At 35.4% G+C, this 23,819-nt stretch overlaps 2 protein-coding genes across 2 annotated transcripts; both read right to left on the bottom strand.

The window, feature by feature from the left end:
* Positions 1 to 8,687: 8,687 nt before the first annotated feature.
* On the bottom strand, positions 8,688 to 10,390 carry LOC132191341 (protein SHORT-ROOT-like). The gene has a single exon (XM_059606304.1). It carries the CDS (start codon positions 10,223 to 10,225, stop codon positions 8,891 to 8,893), a length of 1,335 nt encoding a protein of 444 aa, XP_059462287.1. The 5' UTR covers positions 10,226 to 10,390; the 3' UTR covers positions 8,688 to 8,890.
* A 6,784-nt stretch (positions 10,391 to 17,174) lies between these two features.
* LOC132188777 (protein SHORT-ROOT-like) lies at positions 17,175 to 19,116 on the bottom strand. Its single transcript, XM_059603317.1, has one exon. It carries the CDS (start codon positions 18,733 to 18,735, stop codon positions 17,401 to 17,403), a length of 1,335 nt encoding a protein of 444 aa, XP_059459300.1. The 5' UTR covers positions 18,736 to 19,116; the 3' UTR covers positions 17,175 to 17,400.
* Between the last annotated feature and the right edge of the window lie 4,703 nt (positions 19,117 to 23,819).

Genomic DNA, 23,819 nt, shown 5'->3' with positions numbered 1-23,819 from the left:
GTCTTTTCAGCCCAGCCAGAGGGCTTCGTCAAGGGGACCCCTTATCCCCCTTTCTATTTATTCTTGGCACAGAAGTCATCTCTCGGCTTCTCCTTCGCCAAGAATCTCATGATCTTCTTAAAGGAATCAAAATTGCTTGTAATTGCTCCCCAATTACGCATCTCTTGTTTGCGGATGATCTTATTGTTTTTGCTAAAGCCACTTCTGCAGAAGCAGTTATTATCAAATCATGCTTGGATAAATACTGCCTTTGGTCTGGACAGGCTATCAATAGTTCTAAATCTTCGGTCCACTTTAGCAAAAACACTGCTGCCTCCACTATCACCAGTATCCAGGGAATATTCCCATACAAATCGGCTTCGGCTACTTCTAAATACCTTGGTCTTCCTCTCTTCTTTGGTAGATCCAAAAAGGCAGCTTTTCAGGATATCTTAGATAAAGTTTCTGGCAAGATAGAGGGTTGGCGAGCTAAAACTTTGTCTCAAGCTGGACGCTCAATGCTAATTAAATCGATTGCAGCTACAATTCCTTCTTATGCTATGAGCACTTTTCTTCTTCCTGCCTCTTTGTCTTCTTCCCTTGATAGGTCTTTCAAAAACTTTTGGTGGGGGTTTCCAAAGGATAAAGCAAAAAATCTCTCATTGAAATCATGGAGCTCTATTTGTCTTCCAAAAAATGTAGGAGGTCTTGGATTTCGTCGTATGCATGCTTTTAATTTGTCTCTATTAGCCAAGCTGGGATGGAAATTGCTCTCAAACTCTGATTGTCTCTGGGTAAAGCAACTTCAGAATAAATATATCAAGTATGGGAATTTTGTTTCCTCCCCCAATCCCTCTTCTGCCTCCTGGTTCTGGAAAGGTATTCAAAAAAGTAAACCGTATATTTCAGTGGGAGCTTGTTTAAAGGTTTCAAGGTCATCTTCCAATTCTATCTGGTCCTCAAATTGGATCCCTACTATTCCTTCTTTCAAGCCTATGCCCAAATTCCCCAGCAATCGCAATCTGCCATCTCTTCAAATTAAGGATCTTATTAATCCTTTTTCCTGTAATTGGAAGTTTTCTTCCATTCATGCTTTGTTTGATCCTGTTTCAGCTCATGAAATTCTTAAAATTCACATTTCATCAGATCCCGAGACAAAGTATATATGGACTCCTTCCACTTCAGGATGTTTCTCGACTTCATCAGCCTATCATTTTATCTCTGACTGCTTTTCCAATATAGATCCTTCCTCTATTTGTTGGAAATCTTTATGGAAGCTTAATATCAATGACAGGCTCCAATTGTTTTTGTGGAAAATAGCTTGGAATATTCTTCCGACTAAGGAGAGATTAAGTCAATTGTTTCCTTCCATTGCTGATACTTCTTGTCCTCTTTGTAAAGTGGCCACAGATTCCATGCATCATTTATTTTTCAAATGTGTTTTTGCTCGTGTTGTCTGGCGAAATTCTTTCTGGCCTTTGGACTCGACAGCTTTCAATTTCTCTTCAATGGAGGAATGGATAAATTTGATTATTTCTCCAGGCAGATATCTCGGTATCCCTAGAGAGGACTGTCATAAGTTCCAAATCTTTGCCTCTGTGGCATGTGACATCTTATGGTTCTACAGAAACAAAGCTTTTCATGACAATTCTGTCTTTGATGTTCGTAATGTCTCAGCTCATATTAATAAAATCTCACTCGAGCATTATCAAGCTTGGCATCCAGATACACAGGTTTCAACAGAAAATTGGATTACCCCTCCAAATCTCTGGTTCAAGATTAATTTTGATACTGTCATCCGGGACTCTTTCTCATGTCAGGCAGCAGTTTGTCGTGATTCTAAAGGACATATTATTGCAATGATCTCCCAGATCAGTCCATCATGCTCTCCAAATTTGGGAGAAGCCTTGGCAGCCCGTCTTGCGGTTTCCTTAGCATCTTCGCTTCGTCTTGATCGTTTTATACTAGAAGGAGATTCTGAAGTGGTTATTCTAGCTCTTCGTCATTTAGATTCTTCTCCAGACTGGAGGATCTCTTCTGTCATCTCTGATATTTTAGACTCTATTCCCTTTGCTTCCTCTTGGGAAGCTAGAAAGGTTCACCGAAGTGCAAACTTCAGTGCCGACTATTTGGCACGTTGGGTCGCAGCCAGATCTCACTCTGGCAGCATTCCCTTTTCCTCTTCCCCTTTCAATTCTTCTACGATTGTTAGCGGAGAGGAACATAATCTTTCTGTTTGTTTGTTGTAGTTTTGCGGGTTTGTAATGTACTTATAAAAAAAAAAAAAAAAAAAAAAAACAATGAGAGACTTTTTCTCTCATCAACTAAAAGATGATAAATTTCTTTAGCATTTTCTTTTACAGAATCACATCAAAGTACAATATATATATATATATATATATATATTATTTCATTCGTTATTAGATGATGGGTAATCCTATAAAAATCAAATCATATGAACTTGTACTTTTCTTTACTAGTCTGTTCTTGACCTGTGTTGAATGTGTTGGTTTTCAATTTCTCAAGAACTAAAGAAATTGTGTGTATCTTTATTATATATAGGAAAATGCTCGGTGTTCTGCTAGTGTTTTCCTAGTGTTCTCCTAACTGTGATGTGGCTTTTAAAATCACCAATAGATAAAAAGTCAATAATGATTCAACGGTAATTTTAAAAGTCATATCACAGTTAGGAGAACACTAGAAGAACACTAAAAGAACACCTAGAATTTTCCAAATATATATGTGTATCTTTATTATATTTCGGTGATTCATCATACTTGATGCTTTTTTGTCTAACTTTCTAATGTTTCTAGGCTTGTAGATTGAGATTTGTGTAAAGCCAATATAAGGAAAGACATAATTTGTTTTCTTTTGTGCTTAGTAACTAAGGCACTGTTTACTTGTTCGGGACCCCGCCGGAACTTGATCGGTACCCGCTCGAGACTTCGCCGGGACCTGCCCAGGATTTGACCGGGACTTGCCTGGGACCCCGCCGAGACCTGCCTGGGACCCATTCAGGATTTGACCGGGAGTCGACCGAGACTTGATCGGGACCTCATTGGGACTTACCCGGGACACAGCCAGGACCCGCCTAGGACTTGCTCGGGACTCATCGAGACTCGCCCAGGACTTGATCGGGACTTGCCTGGGACCCTACCTGGACCTGCCCGGGACTTGACCGAGACTCGCTAGGGACTTGCCCGAGACCTTGCGTGGGACTTGCCCTGGACCCGCTTGGGACTTGCCCGGTAAAGTCTTGGGGAAGTCCTGTGCGAGTCCCGGACAAGTCCTAGGCGGGTCCCTACCGGGTCCTAGGCAAGTCCCGGCGGGGTCCCAGGCGAGTCCTAGTTAAGTCCCGGGCGAGTCTCGGCTGTGTCTCGGGCAAGTCCCAGGTGGGTCCCGGTCAGGCCCTTGTCAAATCTCAGGCAGGTCTTGGTCAAGTCCTGGGAGGGTTTTGGGCAGGTCCTGGGCAAGTCTTGGTCATGTCCTGGGCGGAAGTCCTGGTCAAGTCTTAGGCGGGTCCAGGGCAAGTCCCGGGTGGGTCCCGATAAAGTCCTAGGCAGGTCTCTGGCAAGTCCTTGTCAGGTCCCAATCAAGTCTCGGGCGGGTCCCGGTCAAGTCTTGGGCGGGTCTCGGGCAAGTCTTGGGCTGGTCTCGGGCAGGTCCTGGTTCAAGTCCCAATCAAGTCTCGGTCAAGTCCTGAGTAGGTCCGGTCCCGATCAGGTCTTGAGCAGGTCCTAGTCAAGTCCCGGGCCGGTCCTATGCAAGTGCTGGGTGGGTCTCGGGCAAGTCCCGGGCGGGTCCTAGGTGGGTTCGGGTCAAGTTCAGGGCAGGTCCCGGTTAAGTCTTTGGCGGGTCTCGACCTGGTCCCGGGCAAGTCCTGGGCGAGTCCCGGACAGGTCTTGGGCAAGTCCCTATCAGGTCCCGATCAAGTCCCGGGCAAGCCTTGGGTGGGTCTCGGGCAGGTCTCGATCAAGTCCCGAACAAGTTCCGGGTGAGTCCCGGTCAAGTCTCGGGCAGGTCTGGTCCGGTCCGGCTTGGTCCTGAGCGGGTCCCGGTCAAGTCTTGGGCCGGTCCCGTGCAAGTCCTGGGTGGGGCTTGGGCAAGGGGCTTGGGCAAGTCCTGCGGGCCCTGGTCAAGTCCCGAGTGGGTCTCGTGCAAGTCCCAGGTGGGTCTTGGGTGGGTCTTGGGCAAGTCCCGGATGTGTCCCATTCAAGTCCGGTCGGGTCCTAGGCAGGTCCTGGCGGGGTCCTTAGCGTGTCTCGTGCGAGTCCCAATCAAGTTCCAAGCGGGTCCCGGGCAAGTCCCGCGTGAGGTTCTGGGTAGGTCTTGGCAAGATCCGTCGATTTGAGAATGAGATGATCAAAGTCGAGAAACTATTTTTTCGAAAATTAAAGAAGAATTTTCGGTTAAAAAAAAAATATTTTACGTCGAAGTAAACACCGTAAAATGCAGAAATCATTTTCTGGAAACTATTTTACGTCGAAGTAAACGGAGCCTAAAATAATAGAAAAGCCTATGTATCATGAAAAAAATAAAATAAAAAATAAATCAACAAGGTTGGAAGTTTGCAACTTTCAGGTATTGATCGTATTTTAAGACTTTGGTACCATATCGGTCTACGAATAATAGAGAAAACTAAAAAAATTAATTAATTAATTATTATTATTTTTAAAACAAAAACACATATGCAACATGAAAGAGAAGGTCATACTTTTTATTTCCTTCCTATTCTCGTAACCTACAATAATACTATTTGAAGGGTAATAGTACTTTTTTTTTTTTCTTTCTAAAAATATTTAAAAGGCACATTAATTTTTAACGTCATTAATAGCAATTTATTAACTTAGATTAAATTTAAAAGGCTCTTCCCATGCGCTTACTTGGTATAGAGAAAGTTTATGTCCTTAAAAATGTGAATGTCAGAAAGAATGTTAAGATTTTTTGAACCAAATGCCACGTTATGATATTATGGTGAATTTTCGACGAGGTAAGTTTTAGTGATTGATTATGGTTAGGGGTGTTTAAGGGTAAGTTGACATCTGGAATTCAAAAGAAGATATCTACAGTTCAATTTTCTAATCTCCAAGATGTTGATATGGCTATTACATTGGAAACAATAAGAAATGTTTTGAGATTTGAAAATAAAATAAAGGATGCCTAAACAAAAAGTAGAATTTCCAAGACAACAAGCTAAGAAGCCTAAACAGGAAGATGTCTAAATGATTAAATGCCTAAACAACGGGCAGGAATATGCTGGTTTAAAGTTTTTGCATTCTACATAATTTTATATATTTATGAAACCCTTTTCTCTAAGAAACCCTCATCTTTGTGCTAATTACATACTTTTATTTATGAAAACCATGAGAGTTCAATCAACTCAAATGCTGCATAGGCACCCAAAAATCTACGAATAGCAATGCTGTAGGAAAAAAAAGAATTCTTTTTCTTTTTTCAACAAATAAAAACCCAACCCAATTACCCAATTAATCCCATTCCAACTAAGCCCTAAAAACAACATTAGAGATAATAAAATAAAACAAAAAAGAAAGGGTTTTATTTAACTAATTCTCAATTTAATTTCATTACAGCCAAATCCTTCCACACTTCTCACTACATATACTCAAACCCATCTTCAAAGACAAAAAAAAAAAAAAAAAAAAAAAAAAAAAAAAAAAAAAAAAAAAAAAAAAAAAAAAATGAAGAAGAAGAAGAAGCAAATCAAACAAGAGCCAGAAGAAAAAAAAATTAACAAATACTCACAACAAAGATCTGAAAACCCATTTTCAGCATCAGAAAAAGGATAGACATACATACATACATATCTTACACACATATAACATAAATATGTAACAAAAAATAGAACTGACAATGAGCAAGAGAGATCTAAAATACCATTTTGGACCACACACTCATAAACCCTAGAACTTTTCTTGTATTGCCTGTTTGTTTATAGGACAACAATTTCCTACAAACAGAGTTGTAGGAAATTTCTTTTAATAGTATATGCTTCGCACATAATTTTTTAATAGCATTAATAAAAATAAAAAAATAAAAACGTGTTTTTCACATGTTTAACGGGTACATAGTATTTTTAGAGATTAAGTTAGAAGAATTCTTACAACCTTGTCGGTAAGAAATTTATATCCTTATTTGTATTACGCGGTGGACAGACTCTCGAGAGGTATGGGTGGGCTGCGCTTACCGGGTCTCCACCTAACAAATGAACCCAATGGAGTGATGGTCTTGGATTGGGTTTGGGCCTAATAATGTGTCAATACTTATAGCCCAACTATTTTTTGATTGGATTGGATTGGTGGGCTTGGACTAGAAGGGTTAATTTGGGTTCTCAAAGAACACTTGAATTTATTTATAATTGAAGATAATTGATTTATAATTGAAGATATTTGCATGGGCAAAAAGGAAATGTAGAGAGAGAGAGAGAGAGAGAGATCCCAATTGGTAAGAAGAGGATATGATAAACAAGTAACACAAAAAGGGCAGTGATAGTACCAAAGTCTTATCTAAAGCTAGAAAAGTAGGCTTCCACTATCCAATGTTGGCTAAAAGTCAGTACATGAGTGTGGTAATTGAAGGCAAATATGCTATTCAAATCACTGATTGCAAGGCAAACATGGGATTCAGTGGTTGGCTCCTGCTCGCCACCAATGTCTCTTTTTGGGTCCCCTTCCTTTTTCCTTTATGTCAATTTATTGCTATACTTCCACACACACACATGTACTCTTTCCCAATGCTTATCATCCTTCTTTCTCTTTCTTTCACAAACCTTCTAGCATGGAGGCCGATTGTTTTCCAATGATTAATTGTTCTCAAGTAGGCAAAGCTATTGTAATTGTCTAAGTGGGGGTGGGTCTCCAAATGGGGAAAAAAAAACACAACAAAGGATCTTGAATTTCAACCTCCAACTAAAAGTTTGGTGTAAAGAGGTTGCTGTTCATGAAATGATCTAGATATTATGCCCCTAAATCTATAATTACTGATTCTAACAAAAATATCTTATCAATCACTAAATTAAGATTCAAAAGGAAAAGTAATGAATTTGTGTATCATTTCAATATATATATATATATAGTTTTAACCTTCCACTAGTTATATTTTGGTGTTAAGGGTTGGGCTCTTGAAATGATATATATATGATTCTACAAATTAAAGACATCTTATCATTGATTAAAAGGAAAAGAATGAAAATTGTTTATAATTCATGAATGGATAACTTTTTGTCTTTGGAGATACACTGATATTGTCTTAGAAATTCAAGCAATGTTTTCAGCTTTCTCCTTAAACAAACACCTCCTTCCATTTACTTTCGTATCTTTGAGATCAAATGCTGCATGTGTTAGAATATGTTTTTTTTTTTTTTTTTTTTTTTTTTTTTCATATTAAGCTAATAAAATTTTATATTTGGTTGATGCTAAAATATTCCCTATTTAGATTTGATTGTAATTAAGTATTAGAGATTGGATTACCATACTTGTATTCTCTCACGTACTTCCTATAAATACGGACATTTGTACTGTAAACAAGAATTAAGTATATAGGAGCATGGCAATTAAGAGTGGCAATTTGTGTTCATGTGTCAGGTTCAGGTCGTATCGTCATATATATATATATATATATATATATATAGGTCAAACACTTTACAATAAAATTACTTGTAAAATTATAGAATATGTATAATAAAACACTTTACAAACACTATTGTCGATAGTAGAATGGCAATTCATATTGGCATTGCAGCCTCTTTCTTTCTTCTAATAAAACGAAAAGTCACGTGCTACTTCTTTATCCTTCACCGGTTGAATGCATGGGAAAGTTGTTTTATGACACAAAACATGATGATCGACTCAGTTTCTTTATCGCTTTGCAAAACACTTCTTTTAACACTTTTTCTATATTTATCATTTTTTTCTTCTCAAAAAGTTTCTTCCAAAGCTCCTCATCAGCTTCAATGGGTTTTCCTTTTAATGGTGTTGGTCATGAAAAATGAACAATCAAATGGTCCAGTTTTTGCAGCTCAAAGTTTTATAAATTGGTGCAAAGGTGAACAATGAGCAACATATATATCATTTGGTTTTCAAAAGTGCGAGATTTGAAAATATAGAAATAATCTGCGTTTTTTTAAAATAGACTGTTTAATTTAGAGATTAAACTGAGACTGAAGGCTAAACTGCAATTTTACCGAGCAATAAAGTGAGTTTTTTAAAATCGCATTTTTAATACCATACGTTTGAAAATCGTTATCTTTAAATCGCACATTTTGAAAATTGCAAATCCAAACGAACTCTTAATCAAGATATTTTTCAAGCTTATTAAATATTGTCATTATAACCCTGCTTTTCACTATTTAATTTATATATATATATATATATATATATATATATATATACTTGCTGAACTACTTACTCTAGATATGCATGCAGAATAATAGCATGAAATTATTAAGATTAATGCAATAACATAAATGTGTGTCAATAATAGATCGATCCATGGCCTTTTACAATAAAAATAGATTTTATATATATATATATATATATATATATATATATATATATGAAGATCTGTAGCTAGGTAGCTCCAGTAGTAGTTGGAATGCATGCTTATGATTATATATATATAATAGATCCTTTTACAAAATTCCACAAAAGATCAGAGAGAGGGAAGAGATGAACCAATCGAAACGTCGGGAAAAACGTTGCCATAGAATTTATAAGGTGAGGCACAAGTGCAAGCACCTTCAAACAAGAACAACCATATAAAAAGAAAAGGAAGCAACACAAACTCCCAAGCATAAAGCAGAAGAAAGTAATTGGACACAATATATAAAATACAATTAAGTATGCATGCAGTAATAATATTGGAGAAGAAATAGCTAGAAAGAAACACAAAAGGGCTAAGCTTTAGAGGGTTTCCATGCTGAAGCCCAAACCACAGATACCTCCTTCCATGTTAAGTAAATTCCTGCAGATTTATGATCATCTCCTTGTGGTGGCACAACCCCCCACCCTGCTCTGTACCTTTTTAACAATGCCTTCACATCATCCACAACATCATCACTAAACCCAGATGGAGAAAATGCCTCCTTGAGCCTCTCACACCACTGCCTTCCTCTCTCCCTTCTCTCACACTCTCCTTGATCACTATTTTCATCATCACAAGCCAAAACCCTAACTATGCTTTTTGAGCACTCCCTTTCTAGCATTAATCTGTCATTACTTGTTGGGAAAAAGCTCTCCTCCAACATCTCAAAGTACAATGTGTAGAATCTCAGGCACTCATCAAAGCACTTGACAAAGTCATCTTTTGAGGAGGAAAAGTCAGCTTCTTCCTCTACAATTGTCACAACTCTAGGCCTGAGGGACTGGAAAAGCCTGATCACACCTGCCCTTTCCTGCACTTCAACTCTTCTTAAGCCTCCTATACAATTCACTGCAACTGCCTCATCCTCTTGAACACCTAGCATCTCATTTGTGAGCTCTCCCAAATGCTTCAACCCACTTATTACATTAAATTCAAAGGGTACTCCCATTAGCCTTGCAAACTTTTCCATTCTTTGACCAACTTCCTTCATGACTGAGCTCACTGTGCTAGCTATTACCACAACAGTGAGCTTGAGATGAGGAGTCTCGTCATTTCTTGTTGCCAAAGATTCAAGCAAAGTAGGCCATTGGGTGCAAAGGGTGTTGCTTATATCGATTATATGAAGCTTTGTATCACCATCTAAGGCCTCCAAAATGGCGCCATTGGAAGCAACATGACCAAAATTCATCCAAGGGCTTACCTCCTGGAATTTCAGTATCAACTTCCTTGCTGAATCGAAGGTGCTGCTCTTTTCGGCCACAGAAGAAAGGGTTCTATGGCACCGTAGGCCGGAGTCGGTTGCCTTGCAAAATAGAGCTTGCAAGAAATAAGAGGCTAATTTCTGATCACAATCTCCATAAGGTGAAGCCAGCTCGTTTAACATCCATAGAAGGTGGTGGATTTTGGTGGAGTCCTTGTCGGAAATTGCTCTTGCACACTCCTTTAGAAGCCTTGACGCCCATTTGCCTGATGCATGACTTGGCAGCTGCTGAAGATGATGATCAGTGGAGTCCGATGATCGGCTTGTTGATGTGTGGCTCTGATTGTTGTTGCTCTGCATGTCCATGGTTGCTGCATGATCATTGGTTTGCTCGATGCAGTGGAAGAAGGTGGGTGATTCTTGTGGAGTGAAAAGAGTTGTGTCCATGTGTGTAACTTATGGAGCCCTTTGACTCTAAGGCACATTTGCAAAGCCCCTCCTCAATTTCATTCAGACAGGGCCAAATACAACACAGTGATGTAAAGAGCCATGTATTATATTTGAGGTCATTTTCATTATGTTAATTTATTAATAGCTAGCTTTGTATGTTTCTATTATATTTTTAATGTTTTAAAGGCTTCTAGCTAACTCATATCATCATGGGGATATAGTTGTGAACAAAAAGCATATAGTTAATTTTCTAGCTATATGCAGCCCCGTTAAAGTATATGATAAGGATTTCTATTATCAGACTGAATTTGAATAATTTCAAATCATCTGTAAGCTTTATAAATAGAGCTAGAGCCTTATACACAGTCATATATATTCGTCAAAAAATCCTTATCATATACTCTAACATTGACAACTTTTGCCCTATTTCAATAAAATTAATATGCTTGGAAGGATACAAATATTGCAACCACTTAGGAATTCTAGGTTGCTAAGTTTTAAGCATAGTATACTGTAACCACCTCTCCTACAAAATCTTTAAAAAAACGAAGAAAAAAAAAAGAAAAAAAAGAAAAAGAGAAGTCTTCCCACATGAAAAATATCTAAGAAAGAGATGGATTAGTGTCATGAGCTTAAGCAATCTACTAAGTGGGGAAGCTTGGAGAATAACCAGAAGATTGTAGCATGGAATTGCCTGTGCACCCAACTACAAGATACATTTACAAGAGAAAAAAGCTGTTAAGTCAATGTTGTTGTTATAGTTTATGATGTAGGAGGGTTTGGCAAAGAATAAAACATTTATTCCCAGGAGAAAAATATGTATATAGAATCCTCATTTTTAAATAGCATTGGATCAAGCCAAAGGAGAAATAACAAACAACCCATTTTCTCAAGTAAATCAAACAAAGAGATGATGATAAATGCTAGAATAGTTGAAAAAGACACATTCTTGGAACTTAGTGTGCATTCAGATTATAACTAAACTAATTTTGTCAACTCTACTATTTCTGTTACTGGTAAAATCATTCTAGCTATCATATGAATTAATCTTTTTTTTTTTTTTGTCTTGATCACTTATATAGACTTTTATTATTGTTTCTTATATTATATTTATAATAATAATGATGATGATGATGACGATGTGTGACGTATCATTGTATAGTACAAGAAATGGCTACCAATAATTATGATAGCGTTATAATAATAGGAAAATGTTTGGGATCCCAACAACTTTTACTACAAAGTCATTTACAAACTGATGTGACAAGTCATATTTAGTGAAAAGAAATTATTTATTTCCTCACATGATCCTTTGTCTATCCTTCTACCTTTCAAAATCATCATTGGATGTATAACATGTCTCGTGAAGAGAAATGATTAACGATGCATGAATGACAAGTTAGCCACTATAATTATTTTACCAATTATGAACTATCACCTTAATTTGTAAAGGACTCTGTAGTAAATGGTATCTATGTGCATATATGTTGCCTAGTAAATTTCAGAAAAAGAAATATGGAAATTCTAATACAGCCAGTTCGATTTAGTAATATGTAGTGCTAGTTCCACCATCTGCCTGAAATCCTTGTATGGACGTAGTTATAACAACACCTTACCTGTTGTGACACTCATTAAACATGTTAATTATTTTCCCATGAAAAATTTTTTTCAGAGTAAAAATGTGTCATCCCTACTTTATTTTTTTATAAGCTAATTAATGTATTGTCTTTCCTTATTTTCTTATATTCTGGTACTTTGGGATATGAAAAATGTTACACTTGCCAAATTTTCTCCCTAAAAATTGGGTTTCAAGTGATGTGTCACAACTCCATGAGATCTATTATTTTGGGAAATGTGTTACCAATATCTCATGTGATAGTGACACATTACTTGGGAACCAACTTTTGAGGAGAAAATTTGGTAAATATAGCATTTTTACTTTGATATTCACTAGTCCTTAACTTTGCAATTAGTCCATAATTATGTGATTTATTTACTTATTAATTAGGCAGTGACTTATTGTTGCAGCACATAATAAACTGTGGAACCAAAAATATTTTTGTGGAATTAGCAAGAAATTGGAAAAATAAGATTTAAAAACACATAATAATTAAATCTTTTATTGTCTTAGCAGTGTAACCATCACAAATTAATAGGATGAAGTGGAGTCAACCGCAAAGGATATAATTAAGAGAACCCTAAAACGGAAGAAATAAAGAAATTAAAAAAAAACAAAAAAAAAGAAAAAAGAAAAGAAAAGAAAGGGAAGAACCAACACTTTTCTATTGGTTGATAACGATAATCCAACACAAAATATAATTATAATAATTAGAATAATAATCAAATGGAATATGCTTGGGTGTCACTTTCTAATCTTAATTATATAATAGTCATGAACACAAATTAATATTAAAGAAGAGATTAAATAATAATAATAAAAAACATTATTTTTTCATGAAGTCATCGTACTTCTAATTAAGTCTTCATTGATGCCTAATTATAATTAAAAAATTGGGTCAAGTTGAAGAATTTTGTATAAACTTAATCCATCTTTTGGCGGCTAAATAAAATAACAGTATCAATTGAGAATCATTAAAAGCGTCCAATTCAATTGTTTTAGAAGGTGAATAAATAAATAAAAATAAATGGGTATCTGAAAGGAGGTTATTCCTTACCAAAAGATTAAAGAAAATGACAAGGTTGGGAAAGCTGATCATCATCGTCTAAGCATCCAATCAGACGGAGAGAAATTTCTTTATTGTTTGTAAAAGATGATCGTTCATGGTGGTCCCTCATTTTGTAGCCTTCCTTGTCTCATACGCTACTACAGTTTCTTTATAGAAAATAGGGTTATAGGTTTACTCAATTGTGTATTGCTCCACCACGCCAAACTACTTGTACCTTACAACCTTTCCTTCTCAATTTCATCATAGTTATGGCTTTCATGGATCCACAATCGTGTAAATTAAGTCTCTATTTGTTTTGATGTAAAATATTTTTTGTCGGTCAAAAAATTGATTTTTCATACAATATTTTTTGGGGCTTGGCTAAAACGGTTCGCAACTTCCAACAAGCAAACTACGGCGGTGGATCGGTAGAGATTTAGCAGTGGTCTGGTAGTGGTCTAGTGGTTTGAGTAAGAGAAACTCAAATTCGAAAAATGATTTATGAAATTTAAATATGGATCAATGTGCGAAATACGATGGGTTTAACTTCTCTACTACTCATAAACAATATATAATTGTGTTATCCTTTATTTGCCCAGGGAAAAAGAAAAGAAAAGAAAAGAACAATATTATGCAATTGCACAGATTAATATATTATGAATGGTTTTTAAAATTAATTTGAAGTAAATTTTGGAGTGGTGTAACAAATTGGTATATACAGAGTTATAACAAATAATTTTCTAGAATATGAAGCTCAGAAAAACTTCTAAAGTTTGGTTGTATTTTGTACAAAACAAAACCAAATCAGAACATCCTCATATTTTCTATTATAGCAAGAGAGACATTCTCGAATTTTAAAAGCTACAAAAGGGTTTGATAGAGACAAAAGAAAGAGTTTTTTTTCTAAGTATAACAATTTTAATGTATTGTCACCAACGTACATGTTGACAATAATTAACTACTAATCTAAAAATTATTTAATTTTAACCCGTGCGAACGGTACTAATGCCAACTTGACTTTCTTTTTCTTATGTGAGATTCTTCTTTCAAATTTCTTTAAAACCTCTAATTTAAAACATTTCCAAACCACAAAGTAGTAATAATAATTTTGAAAATTCTTAACAAAGAAAAGTAGTAAAAATAGTGGTTGATAAGTAGTATTAGGACCTCGAAAGTAGTCCATTAACTTGTAAGGCATAGGATAGGCTATATACATATATAGGTACTAGGATTATAATTAGGGATTTCATATATTATATATTGTTTTCCTATCATAAATTTCATATATATATTAATAACAAAATTGGTTCTAATTATAATTAGAGCAAAATTAAGAATTAAGATGGATATGGAGGAGTTGGGTCAAAGTTTGCTATCTTTCGACATGGTAATGGTTCAAATAATTGGTGTTGTTGGAAGAAGATTCAAAATTAAAAAGCTACCTGCCATGTCCCAACCAAAAAAGAGAAGGCCCCCACCTCACCTCAAAAAAAAAAAAATTGGCTACCCTTTTTCCTGCCGTCCAACCCTATCATCATAACATAAAGGTTTTTGTTTTGTTTTTTTATTTTATTATTATTATTATTATTATTATTATTATTCAAGAAAAGAAAAAAGAAAAAACCAACGAAGAATCTTTATCACTATTAATATTTAAAGAACATAAAAAAGGAAAACAGAGAAAATACGAGAATATTTCCAAACATAAAATAAAAATCAGCTCATTTAGCAATTAAATATGCACGGAAATTTCATCTTGAAACCTTCAAAGGAGACCAAGTTGAGAAGAGAGGGGGCTATTGTTGATGGCCAAGACAGTAGGTAAGAAATCCCCTTCGATGATAACACAAAATAAAGGGTTACTTTCTATTAGGTCTACATGCTGTATTTTATTTCATAAACATTCTACAATTACGCTCATTTCAGGATATATTAATGCATAGTAAAGGATGGCATTTAAAAAAAAAAAAAAAAAACTAAAAATTTCACATGTATGCTAGGAGGGCTAGGTTCTGATATTAGATCAGAATATGCTAGAGAATACTCTGTGTTAAGTTTAGAAGGACAAGATTTGATAGAAAGAAGAACAAAAAAAGGTGCTAAATTACTGAATTAGTTTATAGGGTTTGAACTTATATCAAATCGTTCCTTATGGTACACGAAGACTTGGTTGATCGCATTCGCATTAAAAGGTATTTTAGGAGTGGTTCTACTACCTCAAAAGGTAGCTTAAGGGGTGACTCGCTTTTGGGGTAGTTGACCATCTCTAGAATTGGCATTTGAGGGTAGTTAACTACCGTTAATAATGGCATTTAGGAGTGGTCGATCCATCCCTAAAGGACTTGGGGATGGTTTGACCACCTTCCTAAGCCACCTTTGAGAGTAATTGGTGGTCCCCAAAACTGGCATATGAAAGTAGCAGAACCACACTTCAAAGCAAACCATTGGTAAAAGTAGTTTAAGAGCGTAGCCAACCATCCCTAAGCTATCCCTGCAAGCGAACCATCCCCAAAGGAGGCTTGAAGGGTGATTGAGCCATCCTCAAGGCCTTTGGAGTGATAAATCGTTTCCCGGAAGCAGTTGCCAAACTACACCATCTTTCTTTCTTCCTTTTTATTTATTATTATTATTATTATTATTATTATTTTTATAGGAAAAATGTCCTTTACCATCTAAAGTTTGACCAATTTTTTAATTTGAACCTTAATGTTTAAAAATTTGCATAAAGTTTCAAAAGTTTGCAATTCAAACCATCTGTTAATTAATTCCATATGAGAAGACGGAAAGTTGACCATGTGACACTCATGTGACATTTTAGGTCTGATTCTTCCCAAATTGCCCCTAAAAAAAAATTAAAAAAAAAAAATTTGGGGGTGGCTATGGCCATTCCCAGCCACCCCAAACCCATTGTTGGCCTTTCTATTCTTGCTTTCTTCTTAATTTTCATGTTTTTGCATCTGGGTATCCTCTCAATCTGCGAATCAAGCTCTTAATACCCTTTTGGTGATTCAGCTTCCCGATTCACGGGTTTTGCGTGTTCTGTCTCGGTCAGTATTTCTGGTTTTGGTTATTCTCACATTGCCTTGGATTGTACCCATTCTTAGAGGTTCACCTTCTGAATCTTACAATGGATCTGATCCTATGCTTGATTATTCCAAGCTCTTGAATTCGCTTTTCCGACATTTGTCTGCAAAGGCCTTTTGAGAAACGGCGGTAAAGCTATCATTATCAGTCCCGGCGGTTTTTTTTTTTTTAAGGGCAATTTAGGAAGAATCAGACCTAAAATGTCACGTGGTCAACTTTCTGTTTTCTCAGATGGAATTAATTAACAGATGGTTCGAATTGCAAATTTTTGAAATTTTATGAGGGTAAATTACAAATTTTTAAATATTAGAGTTCGAATTAAAAAAAAAAGAGAGTCAAACTTCATTAGAGTAAAGTGCATTTACCTTTTTTTTTTTTTTTAAAAAAAAAAAAAAATATTGAAATTTTTTATTTTTTTATTTTTTTTATTTGAGGATAAAATTATAACTTTATTAGTATGGAAGAATCGTTTTGATGCAGGAACTTACTACAAATGACCACTAAAATAATTTGGAAAAAGTCCACTTATCAGTTTTTTTTTTTTTTTTTAATTAATTTACTTATAAATTATTTCTTTTAAACTACCATTCAATCGACAATCTTCGTCTTAAACTTTTAATTAAACCCTTAAATAAAAAAAAGAAAAAAAATTGTCGATATATCCCGTACGACTCACTAGCTGATGAGTTGTACCAGCTAGCATTCAGATATTTGCTATGTTCAAGGTTCTGAGGATTCAGTAATTTGTCATCTGAAAAGTTAACAGCTTTTTTCTTACATCCACTCCCAGTTTTCTTCCGACTCTTTTCAGTATTACCAATTAGAATTTCTGCTATTCAATTAGTGTTATCGTCCAGAAAAATTTGTCTACAATTGTCTTGCTGGATAAGTGCTTAATTAATTAATTATTAAAAGAATTTAGAATTGTTGTTGGACCACCTATTCTTCACGAGCACTCTTCTTTTACTTTGTTTTACCTGCATGCCCATTAATCCCTCTCTCATTCTAGAACCTGTCCAAATGCCATAATTGTTTGGCTCTTTTTTATATGAAGATCTGTAGGTAGCTGCAGTAGTTGGAACGCATGCTTATGGTTATATATGGATATGCATATATATAACATATAATAGATTCTTTTACAAAATTCCACAAAAGATGAGAGAGAGGGAAGAGATGAACCAATCCAAACGTACGGGAAATACGATGCCATGGAATTTATAAAGTGAGGCACAAGTGCAAGCACCTTCAAACAACAACAACCATATAAAAAGAAAAAGAAGCAACACAAACTCCCAAGCATAAAGTAGAAGAAACTAATTGGAAACAACATATAAAATACAATCAAGTATGCATGCAGTAATAATATTGGAAAAGAAATAGCTAGAAACACAAAGGGCAAGAAATAGCTAGAAACACAAAGGGCTAAGCTTTAGAGGGTTTCCATGCTGAAGCCCAAACCACACGTACCTCCTTCCATGTCAAGTAAAGTCCTGTAGATTCATGATCATCTCCTTCTGGTGGCACAACCCCCCACCCTGCTTTGTACCTCTTCAGCAATGCTTTCACATCATCCACAACATCATCACTAAACCCAGATGGAGAAAATGCCTCCTTGAGCCTCTCACACCATTGCGTACCTCTCTCCCTTCTCTCACACTCTCCTTGATCACTATTTAAATCATCACAAGCCAAAACCCTAACTATGCTTCTTGAGCACTCCCTCTCCAGCATTAATCTGTCATTACTTGTTGGAAAAAAGCTCTCCTCCAGCATCTCAAAGTACAATGTGTAGAATCTCAAGCACTCTTCAAAGCACTTGACAAATTCATCTTTTGAGGATGAAAAGTCAGCTTCTTCCTCTACAACTGTCACAACTTTAGGCTTGAGGGACTGGAAAAGCCTAATCACACCTGCCCTTTCCTGCACTTCAACTCTTCTTAAGCCTCCTATACAATTCACTGCAACTGCCTCATCCTCTTGCACACCTAGCATCTCCTTTGTGAGCTCTCCCAAATGCTTCAACCCACTTATTACATTAAATTCAAAGGGTACTCCCATTAGCCTTGCAAACTTTTCCATTCTTTGGCCAACTTCCTTCATGACTAAGCTCACTGTGCTACCTATTACCACAACAGTGAGCTTGAGATGAGGAGTCTCATCATTTCTTGTTGCCAAAGATTCAAGCAAAGTAGGCCATTGGGTGCAAAGGGTGTTGCTTATATCGATTATGTGAAGCTTTGTATCACCCTCTAAGGCCTCCAAAATGGCGCCATTGGAAGCAACATGACCAAAATTCATCCAAGGGCTTACCTCTTGGAATTTTAGTATCAACTTCCTTGCTGAATCAAAGGAGTTGCTCTTTTCAGCCACTAAAGAAAGGGTTTTGTGGCACCGTAGGCCGGAGTCAGTGGCCTTGCAAAATAGAGCTTGCAAGAAATAAGAGGCTAACTTCTGATCACAATCTCCATAAGGTGAAGCCAGCTCGTTTAACATCCATAGAAGGTGGTGGATTTTGGTGGAATCTTTGTCGGAAATTGCTCTTGCACACTCCTTTAGAAGCCTTGATGCCCATTTGTCTGATGCAATAGTAGGCAACTGCTGAAGATGATGATCAGTGGAGTCTGATGATTGGCTTGCTGATGTGTGGCTTTGATTGTTGTTGCTTTGCATGTCCATGGCTGCTGCATGATCATTGCTCTGTTGGTTGCAATGGAAGAAGGTGGGTGACTCTTGTGGAGTGAAAAGAGTTGTGTCCATGTGTGTAACTTATGGAGCCCTTTGACTCTTAGGCACATTTGCAAAGCCTCCTCTTCAATTTCATTCAGACAATGCCAACTACAACACAATGATGTTGAAAGCCATGTATTATATTTGAGGTCATTTTCATTATGTTAATTTATTAATAGCTAGCTTTGTATGTTTCTATTATATTTAATATTTTAAAGGCTTCTAGCTAACTCATAGCATGAGGATGTAGTTGTGAACAAAAGCATATAGCCCCGCTAGAGTATATGATAAAGATTTCTATTATCAGACTGAATTTATTGAATAAATTCAAATCATCTGTAAGCTTTATAAATAGACTCTAGAGCCTTGTACACTGTCATATTCATCAAGAAATCCTGATCATATACTCTAAAATATAGACAACTTTTATCCTATTTCAAATAAAATTAATATGCTTGGAAGGATACAAATATTGCAACCACTTAGGAATTGTAGGTAGCTAGGTTTTAAGTATAGTATACTGCAACCACCTCTCCCACAAAATCTTTAAAAAAGAAAAGAAAAAAGAAAACAAAGTCAATTCCCACATGAAACAGATCTAATTAAGAAAGAGATGGATTAGTATCATGAGCAGGGTCTAAGCAATCTACTAAGTGGGGAAGCTTGGAGAATAACCAATAGATTGTAGCATGAAATTGCTTGTGCACCCAACTACAAGATACATTTACAAGAGAAAAAAGCTATTGAGTCAAAGTTGTTGTTATAGTTTCTGATGTAGGATGGGTTTGGCAAAGAATAAAATACTTATTCCCAGAAGAAAAATATGTATATAGAATTCCCATGGCAAAGAATAAAACACTTATTCCCAGGAGAAAAATATGTATATAGAATTCCCATTTTTAAATAGCACTGGATTAAGCCAAGGGAGAAATAACAAACAACCTATTTTCTTAGGTAAATCAAACAAAGAGATGATGATAAAGGCTAGAGTAGTTGAAAAAGACATTCTTGGAACTTTGTGTGCATTCATATTATAACTAAACTAAATTTGTCAACTCTACTATTACTATCATTCTAGCTATCATATGAATTAATCTTTTTTTTTTTTTTAACCTTGATCACTTATATATATTTTTATTATTGTTTCTTATATTATATCTACGATAATGATGATGATGATGATGACGACGATGTGTTACATATCATTGTATAGTACAAGAAATGACTACCAATAATAGCGTTATAATAATAGGAAAATACTGGGGGCACTACAACTTTTACTATAAAGTCATTTACAAACTGATGTGACAAGTCATATTTGGTGAAAAGAAATGATTCATTTTCTCCCATGGTCATTGTCCCATCCTTCTACTTTTCAAAATCACCATTGAATGAATAACATGTCTTGTGAAGGGAAATAATTAACTGTGCATATTGATAAGTTAGCCACTATAATTATTTTACCAATTATGAATTGCCATCTTAGTTTGTAAAGGACTCTGTTGTAAATGGTATCTCTGTGCATTTATGTTGCCTAGTAAATTTCAAAAAAGAAATATGGAAATTCTAATACAGCTGGTTCGATCTAGTAATATGTAGTGCTAGTTCCACCATCTCCCTACAGTCCCTGTATGGACGTAATTATAATAACACCTTACCTGTTGCGGCACTCCTTAAACATGTTAATTATTTTCCCATGCAAAACATTTTCAACATAAAAATGTGTCATCCCTAGTTTATTTTTTTTAGAAGCTTATTTGTCTTTCCTTATTTTCTTACATTATGGTACTTTGGGATATGAAAAATGTTATACTTACAAAAATTCTCCCTAAAAGTTGGTTCCCAAGTGATGTGTCACTATTTATGGGATCTATTATTTTGGAAAATGTGTTATCATCTTATGGGATAATGACACATCACTTGGAAACCAACTTTTGAGGAGAAAATTTGATAAATGTAGCATTTCTTCTTTGATATTGACTAGTCCTTAGCATAGTAATTAGTCCATAATATGTGTGATTTATTTACTTATTAATTAGGCAGTGACTTATTGTTGCAGCACATAATAAACTGTGGAACCAAAAATATTTTTTTTGGAAGTAGCAAAAAATTGGAAAAATAAGATTTAAAAGCACATAATAATTAAATCTCTTATTGTCTTAGTAGTGTAACCATCACAAATTAATAGGAAGATGTGGAGTCAACTATGAAGGGTATAATTAAGAGAACCCTAAAAAGGAAGAAGTAAAGAAATTAAAAAAAAAAAAAAAGAACAAAAAAAAGAGAAAGGGAAGAACCAACACTTTTCTTTTGGTTGATAACGATAATCCAACACAAAATGTAATTATAATAATTAGAATAATAATCAAATGGAATATGCTTGGGGTGTCACTTTCTAATCTTAATTATATAGTAATCATGAACAACAATTAATATTAAAGAAGAGATTAAATTAAAAAAAAAAAAATTATTTTTCCATGAAGTCATCTTACGTCTAATTAAGTCTTCATTGATGCCTAATTAGTAATTAAACAATTGGGCTAAGTTGAAGAATTTAGCATAAACTTAATCCATCTTTTGGCGGCCAAATAAAATAACATTATCAATTGAATCACTAAAAGCTTCCAATTCAATTGTTTTAGAAGGTGAATAAATAAATAAATAAAAATTAATTACTTAAATAAATGGGTATATGAAAGGAGGTTATTCCTTACCAAAAGATTAAAGAAAATGACAAGGTTGGGAAAGCTTATCATCACCGTCTAAGCATCCAATCCTACAGAGAGAAATTTCTTTATTGTTTGTAAAAGATGATCATTCATGGTGGTCCATCATTTTGCAGCCTTCCTTGTCTCATACGCTACTACATTTACCTTATAGAAAATAGGGTCATAGGGTTACTCTATTATATGTTGCTCCACCATGCCAAACTATCTGTACCTTACAACATTTCCGTCTCAATTTCATCATAATTATGGCTTTTATGACCCGCAATCGTGTAGATTAAATTTCTATTTGTTTTGACGTAAAATATTTTTTGTCGGTTAGAAACAAAAAAAAAAAAGATAGATTTTTTATAAAATATTATTTTAGTGTTTGGCTAAAACGGTTGGCAACTTCCTGCTACTGCAGCTACCTACATATCTTCATATAAAAAAGAGTCAAACAATCACGGCAATGGGACAGGTTCTAGAATGAGAGAGGGAAGAATGGGCATGCAGGTAAAACAAAGTGAAAGAAGAGTGCTCGTGAAGAATAGGTGGTCCAACAACAATGCTAAATTCTTTTAATAATTAATTAATTAAGCAGTGATCGAGCAAGACAAATGTGGACAAATTGTTCTAGACAATAAACATTAATCGATTAGCAGAAATTCTAATTGGGTAAACAGAAAAGAGTGGGGGGAAAACGATGTAAGAAAAAGCTGTTAACTTTTCAGATGACAAATTACTGAATCCTCAGAACCTTGAAGATAGCAAAGATCTGAACAACATGCATGGTTTTGTGAATGCTAGCTGATACGACTCATCACCTGGTGAATTGGCAATTTTAGTTTTTATTTTATTAAGTATTGACAATTTTTTTAAGGAAAAGGAAATTGCTTATGACACACACAGCCATCAAAGGCTTGGGAGACGAATCTTCCTCTCAAAATAATCTTCTATCCAAATGTTCCAGAAGAAAAGCTTTAAATGAATTAAAAGGTAGAGTTGACAATTTTGACACGACACGAAAAAACATGTATTGGGTTTACCCTTATCGGGTTCTGGTCTTAATCGGGTACCTTCATCTCAAAATAATCTTCTATCCAAATGTTCCAGAAGAAAAGCTTTAAATGAATTAAAAGGTAAGGTTGACAATTCTGACATGACCAGCGAACACGACACGAAAAAACACGTATTGGGTTTGCCCTTATCGAGTTCGGGTCTTAATCCCGATTAAGACCCGGTTAATTTCTTGTTTGACGGGTCTACCCGGCAGGTCTGGTGGGTCGACCCGCTAGACCTGGTTACTGTTCTAGTTTGGTGGGTACCCGCCAGATCTGGTTACTGTTCGTGTCTGGCAGATACCTGCTAGACTTGGTTACTGTTCTAGTTTGGCGGGTACTCGTCAGATTCGGTTACTGTTCGTGTCTGGCAGATACTTGCTAGACCCGATTACTATTTGTGTCTTGCGGGTACCCGCCATACCTGTTTAAAAAAAAAAAAAAAAGAGAAAAAAAAATCCTAAACCCGAAAAGTCACGAATTATTTTTGTGTCTTTCATGGTTTGTAATTATTTTTGTCTCTCCTCTTATTACCATTGTACCTATGCAGATAAAGAGTGGCGAGATATAAGAGATCTCCAGGGAATTTCTTGATAGCTAACAAAATTAATGATCCAAATTGTAGAGTATAAGCATGTGAATGAAAATTAATTAAGTTTTATGTGGAAACATATTATAAGAGTAATTGGTTAATATAACTCAATTGAGTCCAAATTCCCAGCTTAAGATAACTCAATTGAGTCCTCTAAAGTGGTATCAAAGCCAGCTTAAGAGCTACTTTCTATGTGATTGGCATTTGTGATTATTGGGTCTAATTCCTTCAAATTAAATTGGTGGTTTGATGCGAATAAGTTGTGTAGTTTAAGTTGTTGGAAATAATTTGGATGGTGCACAAAATACTTATTGAAATAAAATAATAACAATCTGAAAATTAAATTTTAAAAATTGCTAATTTTGTGAATGTTTTTATTAACAATTGCATTGGTATTAATGTATTATTATTATATATTTTTTTTAATTTCAGGGTTTAGGGTTTTTTTAATGGGTCGGGTTACCTTTTAAGAGCACGGGTCGTGTCTACCCAATATGACCCGGTTATTCTAAACAGATTAAACGGGTCGTGTTGGGTTACTCGGCTATTTTTCGTATTATAATCATGTCGAACCCAACTAACCCGTTTTAGCTAAACGGGTCGTATTTGTGTATAGGTTAATCGTGTAACGGGTTCTCGCGGGTCGTAATTGGGTCGTATCAGGTACCTGTTTTGCTAAGCCTATTAAAAGGCCATAAAATCCACAGATAACAACCATTCACGTTTACTGTATCCAGGTAGCCATCAACAACACTA

The sequence above is a fragment of the Corylus avellana genome, chromosome ca1 (genome assembly GCF_901000735.1).
Source record: "Corylus avellana chromosome ca1, CavTom2PMs-1.0".
Taxonomy (NCBI): Eukaryota; Viridiplantae; Streptophyta; class Magnoliopsida; order Fagales; family Betulaceae; genus Corylus; species Corylus avellana.
This window is presented reverse-complemented; position numbering and strand designations above follow the sequence as displayed.